This window comes from Capra hircus, chromosome 6, assembly GCF_001704415.2.
Source record: "Capra hircus breed San Clemente chromosome 6, ASM170441v1, whole genome shotgun sequence".
NCBI lineage: Eukaryota > Metazoa > Chordata > Mammalia > Artiodactyla > Bovidae > Capra > Capra hircus.
In genome coordinates this window covers 66,616,065-66,632,210 of record NC_030813.1, presented here as the reverse complement: position 1 = coordinate 66,632,210, position 16,146 = coordinate 66,616,065, and the positions used below count along the sequence as shown (strand labels likewise).

The 16,146-nt window shown below is 40.0% G+C and overlaps 1 protein-coding gene across 1 annotated transcript in view; it reads right to left on the bottom strand.

Moving 5' to 3' along the window:
* Nucleotides 593-16,146, bottom strand: part of GABRB1 (gamma-aminobutyric acid type A receptor beta1 subunit) — a 438,453-nt gene continuing 422,899 nt past the window's right edge. Inside the window, exon 9 of the mRNA XM_005681579.2 lies at nt 593-1,345. Within this exon, the coding sequence (XP_005681636.1) occupies nt 1,001-1,345 (345 nt within the window). The 3' untranslated portion in view covers nt 593-1,000. The remainder of the gene's footprint in view (nt 1,346-16,146) is intronic.

Below are 16,146 nucleotides of genomic sequence, written 5' to 3'. Positions count from 1 at the left end.
CAGCACATAAGTCTTGCCTTCCTCATGGAAAGGGCAATATTTTTCTCAAGCAAAAATTCTTACCACTCCCTTCTTCAAAGCCCACCTGCCCCAGCCCCCTTTCTCTTAATCTCTGAAGGAGGAACTAGGACAATGTGATGCCATAGCTTCATGGCGTGAGGTCAAGTGATTCCAGGCTAAGGAAATAAGTTCAGGGCTGCTCATTTGAAATAGTTTACAAAATTAGTCACTGCCCCCAAAACTCATTCTTAACAAGAGAAGAAAAATGTTCCCAATGGCTACCAGGTTGGATTCTCATGTTAATTTTTAAAATCTCCCTGGAGGTCTGAGAAGGAAGCTTTTTTCAGAATATCCAGCTTAAAGGTGGGTTGAAGATGGCAGGCTGAGTTTGTATAACCTGGGTTCCAGCTTGCCTATCTCTCCCTCTTTCTCTGTGGAGCAGGGACTCCTACAATGGACCTGGGGAAGATGGAGAGTGGAAAGGAATCTTCCTTCTTCTTCTGGGCTCCTTTTTGTTTTCCCTTCTTCCTGGAAATCTGTAACTTATCAATGGCTTTGTTTTTTTTCTTCTGAGATCCTGGAAATTGTATTGTTTTTTGGCAGCATGAGATTGTTACAGTTTACCAGGAGGCCATGCACACCGAGAGCTAAGCCCTCTTTTCATTTGCATTTAAAAAATACTAAAATCCAGGGCGACTAGAACTGCTAAAGATCTACCTATCTAATTTCTCTCTTTGTGTGTGTGTGTTTGTAAACATGGCAATTAACAAAGCTCTGAAAGAGCCAATAACCTGGACCACAGTAGACTGGAAAAAAATAGTTTTTGTTTCCTTTTGAAGTAAACATGGTGCAGTAATAAAATTGATATGCAAGACCGAAAACCAATTGGATGGCTGAATCTCTTACCTCAAAAAGCACAGCAGTATCGCTGCTAGGGACCTGTGGGGTTAAAAATCAAAAGAGGAGGAAAGAAGTCGTTTAGGAACCATTGGGACAGACCTTAGTGTACATAGTAAAGCCAATAAACGACGTTAAAAAGAGAAAAGGTGATGGGGAAGAACATTCGGGACCACTTGTCTATGGAATTCACGTCAGTCAAGTCGGGGATTTTGACTTTGAGCTGCGAGGCGCGTCTGCGGATGCGCCCCTTGCTGTGCGCGCCGTGCCGGTCCAGCGCGCGCCCGTACCCCTCACGGCTGCTCATTGGCTTGCGGTACTGGATGCTGGCGCTGTCGTAGGAGTACATGGTGGCCTTGGGGTCTCCCACGCCCGTGAGCACTTCCGAGCCGCTCGTCTCGTTCCTGATCTCCAGGGTACTGAGGAGAATGTTGCCGTGGGCGTCGACCTGACCGAGAGAAAAAGCCTCAGGCACAGCTGCCAGGACATTCGCTTGTTTTAGTTAACCTGCAACTAATGATACTGAGTTGGGCTCATTACACTGTTTTGCTAGACATCTGGTTCTGCATGTCCCCTGGGTATCTATCTATCTATCTAATCTATCTAACTATCTATCTAATCTATTTAAGCTTCCCAGGTGGTGCTAGTGGTAACGAACCCGCCTGCCAATGCAAGAGCCTTAAGAGACACGAGTTCGATCCCTGGGTCAGGAAGATCTCCTGGAGGAGGGCATGGCAACCCATTACAGTATTCTTGCCTGGAAAATTTCATGTACAGAGGAGCCTATAGTCTAACATGTGGGCTATAGTCTAAGGGGTCGTACACGGCTGAAGCTATTTAGCACATTTATCTATCATTTATCTACCTACCTGTTGTCCATCTACCATCTATTTATCGAATCCATCATCTATCAATCAATATAATCTAGTTTGTTCTAATCCATCCACCCATCCATCTTTTATCTGGACTCACAAAACAGTATGTGCATATAGAAACATACTGTTCATATATAGAGAATGTGCGTATATGTGCATAGATATAGACTATATATATGCTACATATAAATTATGTGATTTTTGCTTTTCAAGACTACCATTCATTGAGTCCATAGAAATACACTACATATAAAACAAAACATGCCATATGTATGTGAAAAAATACCATATATGTGTATATATACATGGCATTTTTCCTTGTTACAAAAGTGATACCTGGAAACATTCAAAACTAGAAAGCAATCAGCAAACAAAACTAAAACAAAAACTAAAAATTCATAATTTCACCTTCAGTGCCCATTATTTTTAATATCTTGCTAAACCTTTAGTCTTCTTTTTAATTTATTTATGCTTACAGACACAAGTTCAGCTAGTATATTTTATCTTGTAACCTACTTTTGTCAGGTAATAGTATAACCTGGTTAATAAATATTCCTCTGTGACATAATGTATTCATAGCCTAGATGGATAAACCATAACTGAATCAATCTATTTTTAGATGTTAAGGCTTGCTTTGCTTTCATACTTTTAAATAAACAAACCTGAATAGACAGCTGGTGGGAACCTGCTGTATAGCACAGGGAACTCAGCTTGGCGCTGCGATGGCCTAAGGGTTGGGATGGTTGGGGGTTGGGAGAGAGATTCAGGAGGCAGGGGATATATGTATACATTTAACTGATTCACATTGTTGTGCAGCGGAAACCAATACAACACTGTAAAGCAGTTATACTCCAATAAAATATGAATAAATAAAAGTAAGCCTGCAAAGAACACCTCTTAGCTAAATCTTTGTTCATACCCATCATTATTTCCTCAGACTAAATTGCCAGAAGTGGAATGGATTCATTGGTCAAAAGGATATGCTTGGCTATACTTTGAATTTTATCTTTCCACTGTTGTTCATTGTTGCTTCCTAGCATTCCACGGATACCTAATCCAGGTTTCCTGGTTTTTCTCTATGCTATGCCCAGACACACACTTTTGGAACTACAAGAATTGTGAATACCTTTGGCCTAACACGTTGTGGCTTTAACTTTAAACTGATGTACTTGAAAACTAACTTACCTGAAGGGGACATGGCTCATTTATGCATATGAGTCTAAAGTACCTCCAAGGACAATATAGCAGGTAAATAAATTAAATAAGTAAATAAATAAAAACTCTAAATTTAGAGTTATTAGCACAGTGCCCGACTTACAGTCAGTGCTCTATAAATGCTCTATCAATGACATTGACCTCAGTAAACACTGTTGAAAGGTTTTAGTAGGCAAGCAGCGAACCTGGTCATGAAGAGAGAGAGAAAAAACCTTGGGAAGAGGCAGAGACAAACGGGAGAAAGAAAAGTACAGAAGGTGGGATGTGATCGTGGTGTATCACAGACAAGATAACTAAGATTTTTTGTGTCCACCATGTACCTAGCATTATGGTAGATGCTTCACTATATTACTCATTTAGTCTTACAACAACACCCGGTCTCAAGTTTACACCCTGGTAGGTGTCAGACCTGAGATTACAGCCCATGTTTTGTCTGATTCAAAGTTCATGTGGTTTTTGCTGAGAATGAACCACCTCACAGTCCTTGACCATCATCACATCGTGCAGTGAGTTTAGTGATGCAGTTGATAGATTTAAGCTTTTAGTTGGTTGGAGAGAAAAATGGTGATGGAATCTGGTCTCTGTTTCACTCCTTCTCATCTGCCATCACTTCTCTCTGTGAAGCATTTTGCTGTAGTATAATGAGCCTCCCCACTATGCCCTCACCCAGGAAATCTATTGGTTTCTTTATTCAAAGAATTATTATTATGTTTTGATTTTGTTGTTAGTAACTATTATTTATTAAATCCTACTGTGTAACTTATCTCAGTATTTTTCAAAACACTATGAAATATATAACATTTTCCTAGTTCAGCAGATGGGGAAACTGAGACTCAGGTTAAGTAAATTGCCTAAGATTTAACAAAAAATAAGCAACCAATCTAGAGTTAAAACATAGAATACTCTTTATCTCAAATATAATTTTTTTCTCCTCTTTGCAGATTGTTGTTGTTCAGTCACAAAATCGTGTCCAACTCTCCTTTCTTCAAGGCTCAATTTAAATTTTACTTCCTCTGTGTAGCTGTGATAGTAACCTCAAGAATGCTCTCTCTCTCCCCCTCTCTCCCAACCTTTATTGATTGCTTACTATGTGCCAGCTGTAGTGCTAGGTGTCAAGGATGTGTGTACACACACACACACACACACATATAACGTAGTGTAAATTTATGGTTGAAAAAGTCATGCATGTGGAAGTTTCTGATACTAAAGAGGATAGCAGGAGTTGAAGTGACAAAGAGAAAAGTCTTGAATTCATTAAAGAAAGGACAAGTACATTAGAAAATAAGGTAATGCATGTGATTTGATGGTGAAAGAGTCAAGAGAATCATCAAACATGAATTTTGTCCTTGAGATAATAATCTCCTTAGAGATACAAGAATAAGACATAATATTGAAAGTGACAAAAGTTTTTAAGCAAATGCTCAATGGTATAGTATAGACCATGATCAGGGGTTCATAAAAGTGAGAAATCATTGGGGTTCACAGAAGGCTTCATGAGGACCTGGGGGTTGTATTGAATCTTAGAAGGTGGGGAGAGGACAGAACAAAGGACTAGAAGTTGAAAACTGTTCTCATTTTGTTTTTGTTATTAACTCAGTTTCCTCATCCATAAGTGAGAGGTTTTCACTAGGTTATCTCATGGCTTGTTTCTAATTTTTGACAGACTTTGATTATGGAGAATATTCCAGGCAGAAGACACAGCATTCTAAAAAAATTTTTTTTTTGTAAAATGGAATCACTTGATCTGTACTGTATGCATCATTAAGTTATATTATTATGAAATCCCTTTAAAGTAAACAAGTTTCTAGAATTTAGAATCAGCCAGTGAAGCATACAGATGCTGCTCATTAAGCATTGCTGCTGCTGCTGCTGCTAAATCGCTTCAGTCATGTCCGACTCTGTGAGACCCCAGAGACAACAGCCCACCAGGCTCCCCTGTCCCTGGGATTCTCCAGGTAAGAACACTGGAGTGAGTTGCCATTGCCTTCTCCAGTGCATGAAAGTGAAAAGTCAAAGTGAAGTTGCTCAGTCATGTCTGACTCCTAGCGACCCCATGGACTGCAGCCTACCAGGCTCCTCCATCCATGGGATTTTCCAGGCAAGAGTACTGGAGTGGATTGCCATTGCCTTCTCCAAAGCTCATTAAGCACAAGTCACTGCAAACAAGGTACATTTTATTAAGATATTTTGTTAACCTTGGTACAAACTCAAAGATATTAACAATTTTAAATTGCATGAGGCTTATTAGTTTGTGCATATCCCTTAAGTATTCTGTTATTGGATAGAAATCATAGCTTTAAGTGGTTTGACATATAAAATATTGAGCCCATTTCTGTAGCTACCCATTGAAAGCATATTTCATTACTATATAGTTAAATCAACATTACTGTGCTCTTTATCTAGTAAATGTTTATTGAGTGCCTACTTTGTGTTGGGCACTATTCCAGACACTGATGAAGGAATTAGTTCCTCCACAAGCAATAGAGCATCACACCCCACATTTTAGAATTTAAAAATTGTTACTAATAAAGCTCCTTAATCTTGTATTCTCCTTTACAAACTCTGTGACTGGCCCCTATCTCCTGTGAAGTGAAAGTGATAGTTGCTCAGTCGTGTCCAACACCATGGGTTGTAGCCCAGGCTCCTCTGTCCATGGGATTCTCCAGGCAAGAATCCTGGAGTGGGTTGCAAGGCCCTCCTCATAGGGCAGCTTATGTATGTTTAAAGGGTCTCCCTGATAGCTCAGCTGGTAAAGAATCCACCTGCAAGGCAGGACACCCTGGTTCAATTCCTGAGTCAGGAAGATCCGCTGGAGAAGGGATAGGCTACCCACTCCAGTATTCTTGGGCTTCTCTGGTGGCTCAGCTGGTGAAGAATCCACCTGCAATGCAGGAGACCTGGGTTCAATCCCTGGGTTGGGAAGATCCCCTGGAGACAGAAAGTCTACCCACTCCAGCATCTTGGCTTGAAGAATTCCATGGACTCTATAGTCCATGGGGTCGCAAAGAGTCGGATACGACGGAGCGACTTCCACTCTCACTTTCAAAGGTATCTCAGGCTAGAGCAGAACTCTTGATTCTCTCTCTTCTTGGTTCCCCCCACCCAATGTCCCACTAGAATATCACTCCAGGAGGGCAGGGACTTTGTTTTATTCACTGTTTCTCCAGACCTGAGAAAAGTGCTTGGCACTTACATGCATGGTCAGTAAATATCTACTGAATGAATGGATGATAGTAAATGGGATAAAGGGGAATGATGGTTAATCTTATGTGTCAACGTGACCAGTCTATCAGTTCAGTTCAGTTCAGTCACTCAGTCGTGTCCGATTCTGTGACCCCATGAATCACAGCACGCCAGGCCTCCCTATCCATCACCAACTCCCGGAGTTCACTCAAACTTATGTTCATTGAGTCGGTGATGCCATCCAGCCATCTCATCCTCTGTCATCCCCTTCTCCTCCTGACCCCAATCCCTCCCAGCATCAGGGTCTTTTCCAATGAGTCAACTCTTCGCATCAGGTGGCCAAAGTATTGGAGTTTCAGCTTTAGCATCAGTCCTTCCAATGAACACCCAGGACTGATCTCCTTTAGAATGGACTGGTTGGATCTCCTTGCAGTCCAAGGGACTCTCAAGAGTTTTCTCCAACACCACAGTTCAAAAACATCAATTCTTCGATGCTCAGCTTTCTTCACAGTCCAACTCTCACATCAATACATGACTACTGGAAAAACCATAGCCTTGACTAGACGGACCTTTGTTGGCAAAGTAATATCTCTGCTTTTTAATATGCTTTTTAACTAGGTTGTGCCCAGTTATTTGGTCAAGCACTTGTCTAGATGTTGCTGTGAATGTATTTTGTAAATGTGATTGACATTTTCAACCAACTACTGTTAAATAAGGAGATTCAGCTTGATGATCTGGGTGGCCTTATCCTATCCCTTAAAAGTTTCAAGAGTGAAAACAGAAGTTTCTCAGAGTAGAAATTCTGTCTCAAACCTGAAACAGAAATCCCACTTGAGTTTTCAGCACATTCTACTGTTTTTGGACTTTCCAATCTCCACAATTTTATGAGCCAGTTCCTTAAAGTAAATCTATTTTTGCAAGTATGTTGGTTCTGTTTCTATTGGTTCCAATTCTCTGGAGAACCCTGACTGATACGAAAGGGATGACAAAAATCAGGAGGGACTATAGCCCAGGAAACACTGACTTGCTGGCTGTGTTTCTTCTCTCAGCAGAAACCCCAAGTGAATGTACACATTCATTTTCTAGTTTGGGTTTAACCTTTATCCCACCCCTTTCATCTCATTCACCCTTTGCTTCTTTCTGCCCCGAAAGTTCCTGAAGAGTCCCTTGGGTTGTTAAAAATGTTGCCACTCACTGAATTGAACTGTTCTGGATATTTTCAATAACTGAGTTCATTACAGTATAGTTGGAATAAAGTATAATCTTGTTTTCACTGGTAATTTAAAAGCTCCTTTAAGAAATACCTCCAAGTTCAATCTACTTTGCAAATAGAAAGTGATTTCCTTCAGTTCAGTTCAGTCGCTCAGTTGTGTCCGACTCTTTGCGACCCCATGAATTGCAGCACGCCAGGCCTCCCTGTCCATCACCAACTCCTGGAGTTCACTCAGACTCACATCCATCGAGTCAGTGATGCCATCCAGCCATCTCATCCTTGGTCGTCCCCTTCTTCTCCTGCTCCCAATCCCTCCCAGCATCAGAGTCTTTTCCAATGAGTCAACTCTTCGCATGAGGTGTCCAAAGTACTGGAGTTTCAGCTTTAGCATCATTCCTTCCAAAGAAATCCCAGGGTTGATCTCCTTCAGGATGGACTGGTTGGATCTCCTTGCAGTTCAAGGGACTCTCAAGAGTCTTCTCCAACACCACAGTTCAAAAGCATCAATTCTTCAGTGCTCAGCCTTCTTCACAGTCCAACTCTCACATCCATACATGACCACAGGAAAAACCATAGCCTTGACTAGACGGACCTTAGCCGGCAAAGTAATGTCTCTGCTTTTGGATATACTATCTAGGTTGGTTATAACTTTCCTTCCAAGGAGTAAGTGTCTTTTAATTTCATGGCTGCAGTCACCATCTGCAGTGATTTTGGAGCCCCAGAAAATAAAGTCTGACACTGTTTCCACTGTTTCCCCATCTGTTTCCCATGGAGTGATGGGACCGGATGCCATGATTTTCGTTTTCTAAATGTTGAGCTTTAAGCCAACTTTTTTGCTCTCCTCTTTCACTTTCATCAAGAGGCTTTTTAGTTCCTCTTCATTTTCTGCCATAAGGGTGGTGTCATCTGCATATCTGAGGTTATTGATATTTCTCCCGGCAATCTTGATTCCAGCTTGGGTTTCTTCCAGTCCAGCATTTCTCATGATGTACTCTGCATATAAGTTAAATAAGCAGGGTGACAATATACAGCCCTGATGTACTCCTTTTCCTATTTGGAACCAGTCTGTTGTTCCATGTCCAGTTCTAAGTGCTGCTTCTTGACCTGCATACAAATTTCTCAAGAGGCAGGTCAGGTGGTCTGGTATTCCCATCTCTTTCAGAATTTTCCATAGTTTATTGTGATCCACACAGTCAAAGACTTTGGCATAGTCAATAAGGCAGAAATAGATGTTTTTCTGGAACTCTCTTGCTTTTTCTATGATCCAGCGGATGTTGGCAATTTGATCTCTGGTTCCTCTGCCTTTTCTAAAACCAGCTTGAACATCAGGGAGTTCACGGTTCACATATTGCTGAAGCCTGGCTTGGAGAATTTTGAGCATTACTTTACTAGCGTGTGAGATGAGTGCAATTGTGCGGTAGTTTGAGCATTCTTTGGCATTGCCTTTCTTGGGGATTGGCATGAAAACTGCCCTTTTCCAGTCCTGTGGCCACTGCTGAGTTTTCCAAATTTGCTGGCATATTGAGTGTAGCACTTTCACAGCATCATCTTTCAGGATTTGAAATAGCTCCACTGGAAATCCATCACCTCCACTAGCTTTGTTCGTAGTGATGCTTTCTAAGGCCCACTTGACTTCACATTCCAAGATGTCTGGCTCTAGATGAGTGATCACACTATAGTGATTATCCAGGTCATGAAGATCCTTTTTGTACAGCTCTTCTGTGTATTCTTTCCACCTCTTCTTAATATCTTCTGCTTCTGTTAGGTCCATACCATTTCTGTCCTTTATCGAGCCCATCTTTGCATGAAATGTTCCCTTGATGTTAGTGGGAATTTATTGAGCTTGAGCGGAAAATGAGGGAAACAAGAAAGTAGAAACTGTTTTATACATGGAAGCATTTTGTACCTAGATAAAACATTGACTAATTGCTTAGGGAGGCCCAATATTTGAGATTATTGCTTTTTACAATTAAATATAAAATTTATAACCAGCAAATTCAGTCTATTTCGAATGATGCAAATAAGGGCCATTTTTTTTTAATTCATCTTCAGTGAAATTCCTTTAGATATTCATTTAAAATGTCAAAGGCAGTATTGTACTTTTCAGTTATAGAAGAGAGTGATTAAGTGATTTTGGCCAGAGTAATAATTGTTTCTCTCACAGCTGTTAAGGAGATATTTAGAGTGTGTAATGTCCTTATGTGTGTGAACATCTTGGGATTTGTGGATATGACATCTAAGTGAATAAGTCCTTGTTACTGCATCTCATCAGATAGAATCTTCTTACTGCATTAGTCAAGGCTGCCCAAGGCAATCAACCCACCACTTCTCCACTTTATTCCTCCCAATCAGAGAGGTCAATGGAAGAAAGGCTGTGAGGAGTTATCAATCAGCTTGGATTCTAAATAAGGACTTCAGGAGAAGGAAATTACTAGGAAAAGTTTTGTTAGGGCCACTTAAAGTGTTAACACAGGTCCACAGTATCCACTGATACCATACATTATTGTTACTACTAACAGTCCCTCATTAGAATAAAGGTCCTTCATTAAAAAATATTATATATATATAATATTATAATATATAATATATAATATATATATTATATATATATATTCTACAAAGTACCAAGTAGTGCTCATATTGAGAAAGGGTTAATTTTTGTTTTTGTAGTTATTGGAATATAACAGGAAAAAAGTTACCAAATACACATGAATTCTAAGGTCATGCCTGTTTGGTTTTAAAATAAATTTATTAGTTTACTTGTTATTTTAAAAGTCATTTAAATGCCTATTTTGTGCAGGTTCTATGGTAAGTACTGGAATATCAAAGATAGAAGACACTATCTGCATCAAGGCCTACTTATTTTTCTTTATGGATTTATTATTACCTGGCATTATATGTGTTTTTTTCTGTGTGTGTAATGTTCATTGTTGATGGGTGATATAGCTGTGTGTGTGAGATTACCTATCTCCCTCATCCAAATGTAAGCTCCTGTTTTGTTCATTGCTGACCATATCCCCAATGCACAGAGTATTCACATAGTATAAAGTCATTACATAAAACATATGTTTTAAAACATATTTGTTTTAAAAAATAGGTAAGCATAAAGTGCAGTGGAAAGATAGCAGAGGAGAACCAGCTCAGCCTGAGGAGTGAGGAAAACCCTCAGCCAAGAGTTCTCTATGGAGCAAGTCAGGAAGAGATTCTGAAGAGTGAAAACAAGGCATTTAGGAAAAACTGTGAGCTGTACTGTTGGAGCAAAGAGTGTGTTGGTGAAAAGAAGAGGAAAGAGAAGTATGGCAGAGGAGGGAAGCAGAAGGAGATTGCAGTGGGCCTTGGACTCCATGTTGAGGAGTCTGGCTATTTTCTTTAGGCAAAGGGTCCGGATGGGTCTGCTGGATGCCTGTAGGCTTGACCTGTCTGAGTCCATTCCCCCTTCCTCTGGACATTCACTTGTTGCCTGTGACTGAGGAGGGCCTGACTGCATCTCCTAGGCTCTGGGGACAGACCTCTGACCTAGACCTGGGTATTTAGTTTTCTATCTTCCTGGTCAGAGGGATCAATTTCTGCACGAGAATGTGACTCACGCTGGTGCCAAAAGACTTAATCCTGGAACTTTCTTTTGGTTGGAACTATCTGGTATAAGAAAGTACTTTTGCACTGAGGTTGAAGAGCTTTGATACTATAAACTTTGGGGACACCACGAAAGAAGGATCTATTAAAATAAACTAATATAAAGGAAAGAAATATTAAGATATGAAGAGATATGCTCTCTGATGACATTGCTTAAACATCTGGACTTAGCCACATGTAAAATTAAAACCTTTGCTGGACCTTCCAGTTGTGTGGGCCCCCAAAGTCCTCCGACCTCTTTTTTCTTTTTTTTTTAAGCCAGTTAGATTTTCTTAAGCCAGTATGTTAGAGTTCTCTCTCATTCACAGAAGAATCCTAGCTGTTTGAGTATATAAGAAATTGGAGGCTAGATGCCAGAAAGAAGGTGTGTGTGACAGAGAGATTTTGGGATTTCTGGAGAAAATTAGACTGTTAAACTGCTGAAGACGCTGGTGATTAGGTATGTCAAATCAAGACAGAGAACAAAATATGGACCACACTAGATTTGGGCAGGGGTCTGAGGGCTACAGAAGTTTGTGAACTGTTAAAATGAACTATCAGAAACCAAAGGCCCTGTCTGGATTTCTCTAGAATCCAAGCTGCTAAATTGGAATAGTTAAATTTTCATTGAAGGCTGAGGGCAAGGCAGTGATGTGGGGTGGGGCCCTGGCTCAAAGGCTAATATATGCATATCAAGCTGGTCCAAGGAGAGCTGTTTACCTTTATGAAGCCTGTTTTTACATGCACTTTATATTCTGGAATTAATCACAATACAGAGCTTATTTACATTTAGAAAGTGGTCTGAAAGTGTAGATGATTAACTATAGAGAATAGGAATGGGAGGAAACAGGCCAGATTACAGTATCAACATCTGGCTGTGAAGGGAAAAATTCTTTCTTGACTAGGGTTCCACCTGCCCATTGGGCATGACTCTTTGGCAGATTCCACCAGTGTTCTCCATGACTTAGAATGATTCTGAATCAGTTTTTTGTCAAAGACCACCCATGCAATCATTCCATCTTGGGTGGATCTATTTGCAAGTGGGCATTGTGGCTAGCAATATAACCATATTTGTTCCAAGTTAGTATAAAAGTGGCTCTGAAGTAGTTTACTTACAACTCCTTTGTACTGAGAAATCTATCCTTCAAAACTCTAAATACCATCTCTTATTTCAGTGATGCCTGAGGGGTTTATGAATCTGCAGTCTTTATCACCTAACAGGTTGAAACTCTCCTAATGTCTGGATTGAGCATCTGTACTCATATGAAAAGATGCTTCAGTTCAGTGGTAGAGATATAAATCAAGATAAAGGAAGTACTTCTGAAGCTTCAATATAGATACTCCTTGACAGTACTGCCCAGCCGTGACTCTGACAGTAATGTGTGATAAATGATCAATGCCTGTCAAAGCTCTAGGGTACCAAGGCCATTATTAAATAAAAAGTGTCTGGGACTAGAATATATACTTCATTTGAATGCAACTGTTTATAAGCATCTAAAAGGAAAGGGGGAGATCATCCAACCATTATATTAAAGGAAAAATCTAATATATTCTATTTTTTAAATTTAACCAGAGGGTAACATTTTAAAATACCATTCAGGCTGTATTATTAACATCACTGCTGGAGATGACATGCTGAAGAGACGAAGTGATACACTTGCTTTGTTACTGACACATTGTCTGCCTGTGCCCATTTTAGAAGAGGACAAAGGAGTCAGGAACTGGAAAACCCAAGTAGCCACAGGGATGCCTATAATTTCCTTGAGATAGTACTGGCCTCTTATTATTCCACTTAAATCTGAAGAAGTTTATAAAATCTTATCCATAACACTCCTTTGAAGATTCTATTTTTCTGACGTTACATCACTGTGATTCAGAAAGAATAGCAGAGGTTGATAGAAAGTACACTTGAAGAAATGTTAAAAATCAAACTGATAGAAACAGTAAGTCTGGAGTAGAAGCTAAAATGAACCATAGAGACTGTCTTTTTCTTGCTTATTATAAACACCTAAGAACTTGATATAACACTTAGTACCCTGTGTGGTAACTAAGAACTCATCTTGACTGGAAAAGCCTTCTCCGGCAGTCAGTCATTCATTCAAAAAGTGCTTATTTGGTATTTTCTCAATTCTAGTCACTGAGGAAAGAACAATAAGATAGTAGGCTGGACCATGGAGTCTATCCTGGGGAAGCTTGGAGTCTAATAAAGAGACAGAGGTTGTGAAAATAATTACACAAATGAATTAATTATATACATCCTCAATATTATGGTAAGTCTTAAGGTGGGAAAGTACAGAATGTCATGAGAACAAATCACAAGGGCACCAATATAAACTAATTCCTACCTGGATACTTCCCATCTCTTTATTTGGTTTAGACATTAGAGAATCCACCTGCAATACAGGAGAGCTGGGTTTGATCCTTGGCTTGGGAAGATCCCTTGGAGAAGGGCATGGCAACCCACTCCAGTATTCTTGCCCTGAAAATTCCATGGACAGGGGAGCCTGGTGGGCTACAGTCCATGGAGTCACAAAAGAGTCTGAGAAGTTAAGACTTTTCATCTCTTCATGTATTATGTTAAACTTTTCCTATGGCCCTTATTTTAAACATTTAATTTTGAAATTATGTAGATTTCTAGAAAGCTGCAAAGATAGCAGAGAGAGAGCCCATGTTCATCCAGTTTCTCCCACTGAGCACATCTTACTTAACTGTTGTACAATATCAAAACCAGGAAACTGATATTAATATAAAATATGTATAGTTCTATGTAATTTTACTACATATTATTTCCACGTAACCATGACTGCAACCAAGATACAAAAGTCTTCTACCACTGCAAAGGTTTCCCACCTGCTCCCACTTTATAATCAGTCGCATCCACTGACCCCTCCCCACCACTGTCAGTAAGTTCTGGAAACCACTGATCTGTTCTTCATCTCTATAGTGTTGTCATTTCAGAAGTATTATATAAATACAATCATACATATGTAATCTTCTGAGATTGGCTTTCTTCACTTGGCATAATGCCCTTGAGATCCAGCCAAGTTGTTGCCTGTATCAATGATTCTTACTTTTTATTGGGCTATTACTTCACAGTGTGAATGTATAATAGTTTGTTTAACCATTCACCTGCATGCGTGCTAAGTTGCTTCAATGTCCAACTCTTTGCGACCCTATGGACTGTAGCCCACCAGCCACCTGTGTCCTTGGAATTCTCTAGGCAAGAATACTGGAGTGGGTTCCCCTGCCCTCCTCCAGGGGATCTTCCTGACCCAGGGATCGAACACGCGTCTCTTGCGTCTCCTGCACTGGCAGGTGGGTTCTTTACCGCTAGTGCCACCTGGGAAGCCCAACCCTTTTCCTTTTATAGGATATTTTGGCTATTTCCTATGAACTTCTAAATATATTAATTATAGTTATTATTATTAATTATACCCATTATTTTTAACCCAAAATTTGAGATTTTTGCAGGTCTGTTTTATTGACTTAGTTTCTTTCTCTTGATTATGGGCATTTTTTTTTTCCTATGTCTTCTCATGTCCAGAAATCTTTTATTATTAAACTAGATATGTTCGTGATATACCATAGAGACTGGATTTTGTTATCCTCCCTGACAATTTCTGAGTTTTGTTTTGAAATTAAGTTAAATTACTGACAGATCCCCTAGAATGTGTAGACTTGGTTTTATGTGTTGTTAGGCTGAGTCTGGCACCCCACTCCAGTACTCTTGCCTGGAAAATCCCATGGATGGAGGAGCCTGGAAGGCTGCAGTCCATGGGGTCGCGAAGAGTTGGATACGACTGAGCGACTTCACTTTCACTTTTCACTTTCATGCATTGGAGAGGGAAATGGCAACCCACTCCAGTGTTCTTGCCTGGAGAATCCCAGGGACGGGGGAGCCTGGTGGGCTGCCGTCTGTGGGGTCGCAGAGAGTCGGACACGACTGAAGCGACTTAGCAGCAGGCTGAGCCTATTTTTCCCTCAACTCAAAGGGAATTTCTTATTCTTGTGACTTAGTCTTTCTAAGGTGTGATCTTTTTAGGGGTTTTAATGGAAAGCTTAACGTATTTACCGACTGCCCTAAATGGCTGGATTCAGACTCCAACCTGACTTCCATATGGCAGATAACAGCTGAAATCTCTGTTCATCTCTCCCCCTCTCCTAGCCTTTCAGCTGCTTTTTTTCTCTCTGGCATTCTTAGCATTTTACCTACATTTGTAATTCAAGGATCAACCAAGGACTCATGGGAAGTTTATACTTAGATTTTGAGTTTCTCTTGTGGCTCACTTCCTCCTAAAATTTCTAGGAACTCTGGAAGCAACAAACTCCATGCTCTGCTTTATCAGATCAACAAAACCGCACTTTTTTTTTGCTGATATTTCCCTGCCCTGCATCTTCCAGACTGGGAAGTAGCCCTCAGAGAGGAAGCTGTATAAACACTCATTTATATAGTGAGATTCCCTTCATTGGGGTTTGATTCTCTCCTAGTTTTTGCTTGTTTTCAGTTACTCTCTCATGTCTTCAAGCAGAGTAAAAATTTTTTTTCTCAGGATTTACGATTTTTAATCTATCAGAAGGTCAATTTGATTTAAACAACTCTTCCATGTCTTATTTAACACGATCTGTTTTTGAATTTTGGCATAAATGTGTTTACTTATGTTTCTATGAAAAGCATCTATGGCATTCCAAGTCTAGCTTTCCATGGATAAAAATACATCTTTATTTTCTTTATATGTTTCGTCTCCTGACAACTGAGGGATTTTTCTGTAATTTCTCTTGGAAGTCAAATTTAAAAGTCAATTTAAAAATCAAATAAACATTTGTTGATTTGAGATCCAATGAAACCTTACTTTAAGCCCGGTGTTGCTCAAAACACCTGCTTATGAGATAAAGATCAGTTAGATGGAAACATTTTACTTATTTATTAGCTAGTCAGTAAGTCCCCTTTAGAGCAATATATGTTATACCTCTAGATTTGATATGGCATATGAGCCTTTCTGCCAGCCTTTATTTGTCCTTTTGCTGTTATTTAGTCACTATGTTGTGTCAGACTCTTCTGAGACCATACGGACTGTAGCCTGCCAGGCTCCTCTGTCCATGGGACGTCTCAGCCAAGAATACTATAATGGGTTGCCATGTCTGTCTCCAGGG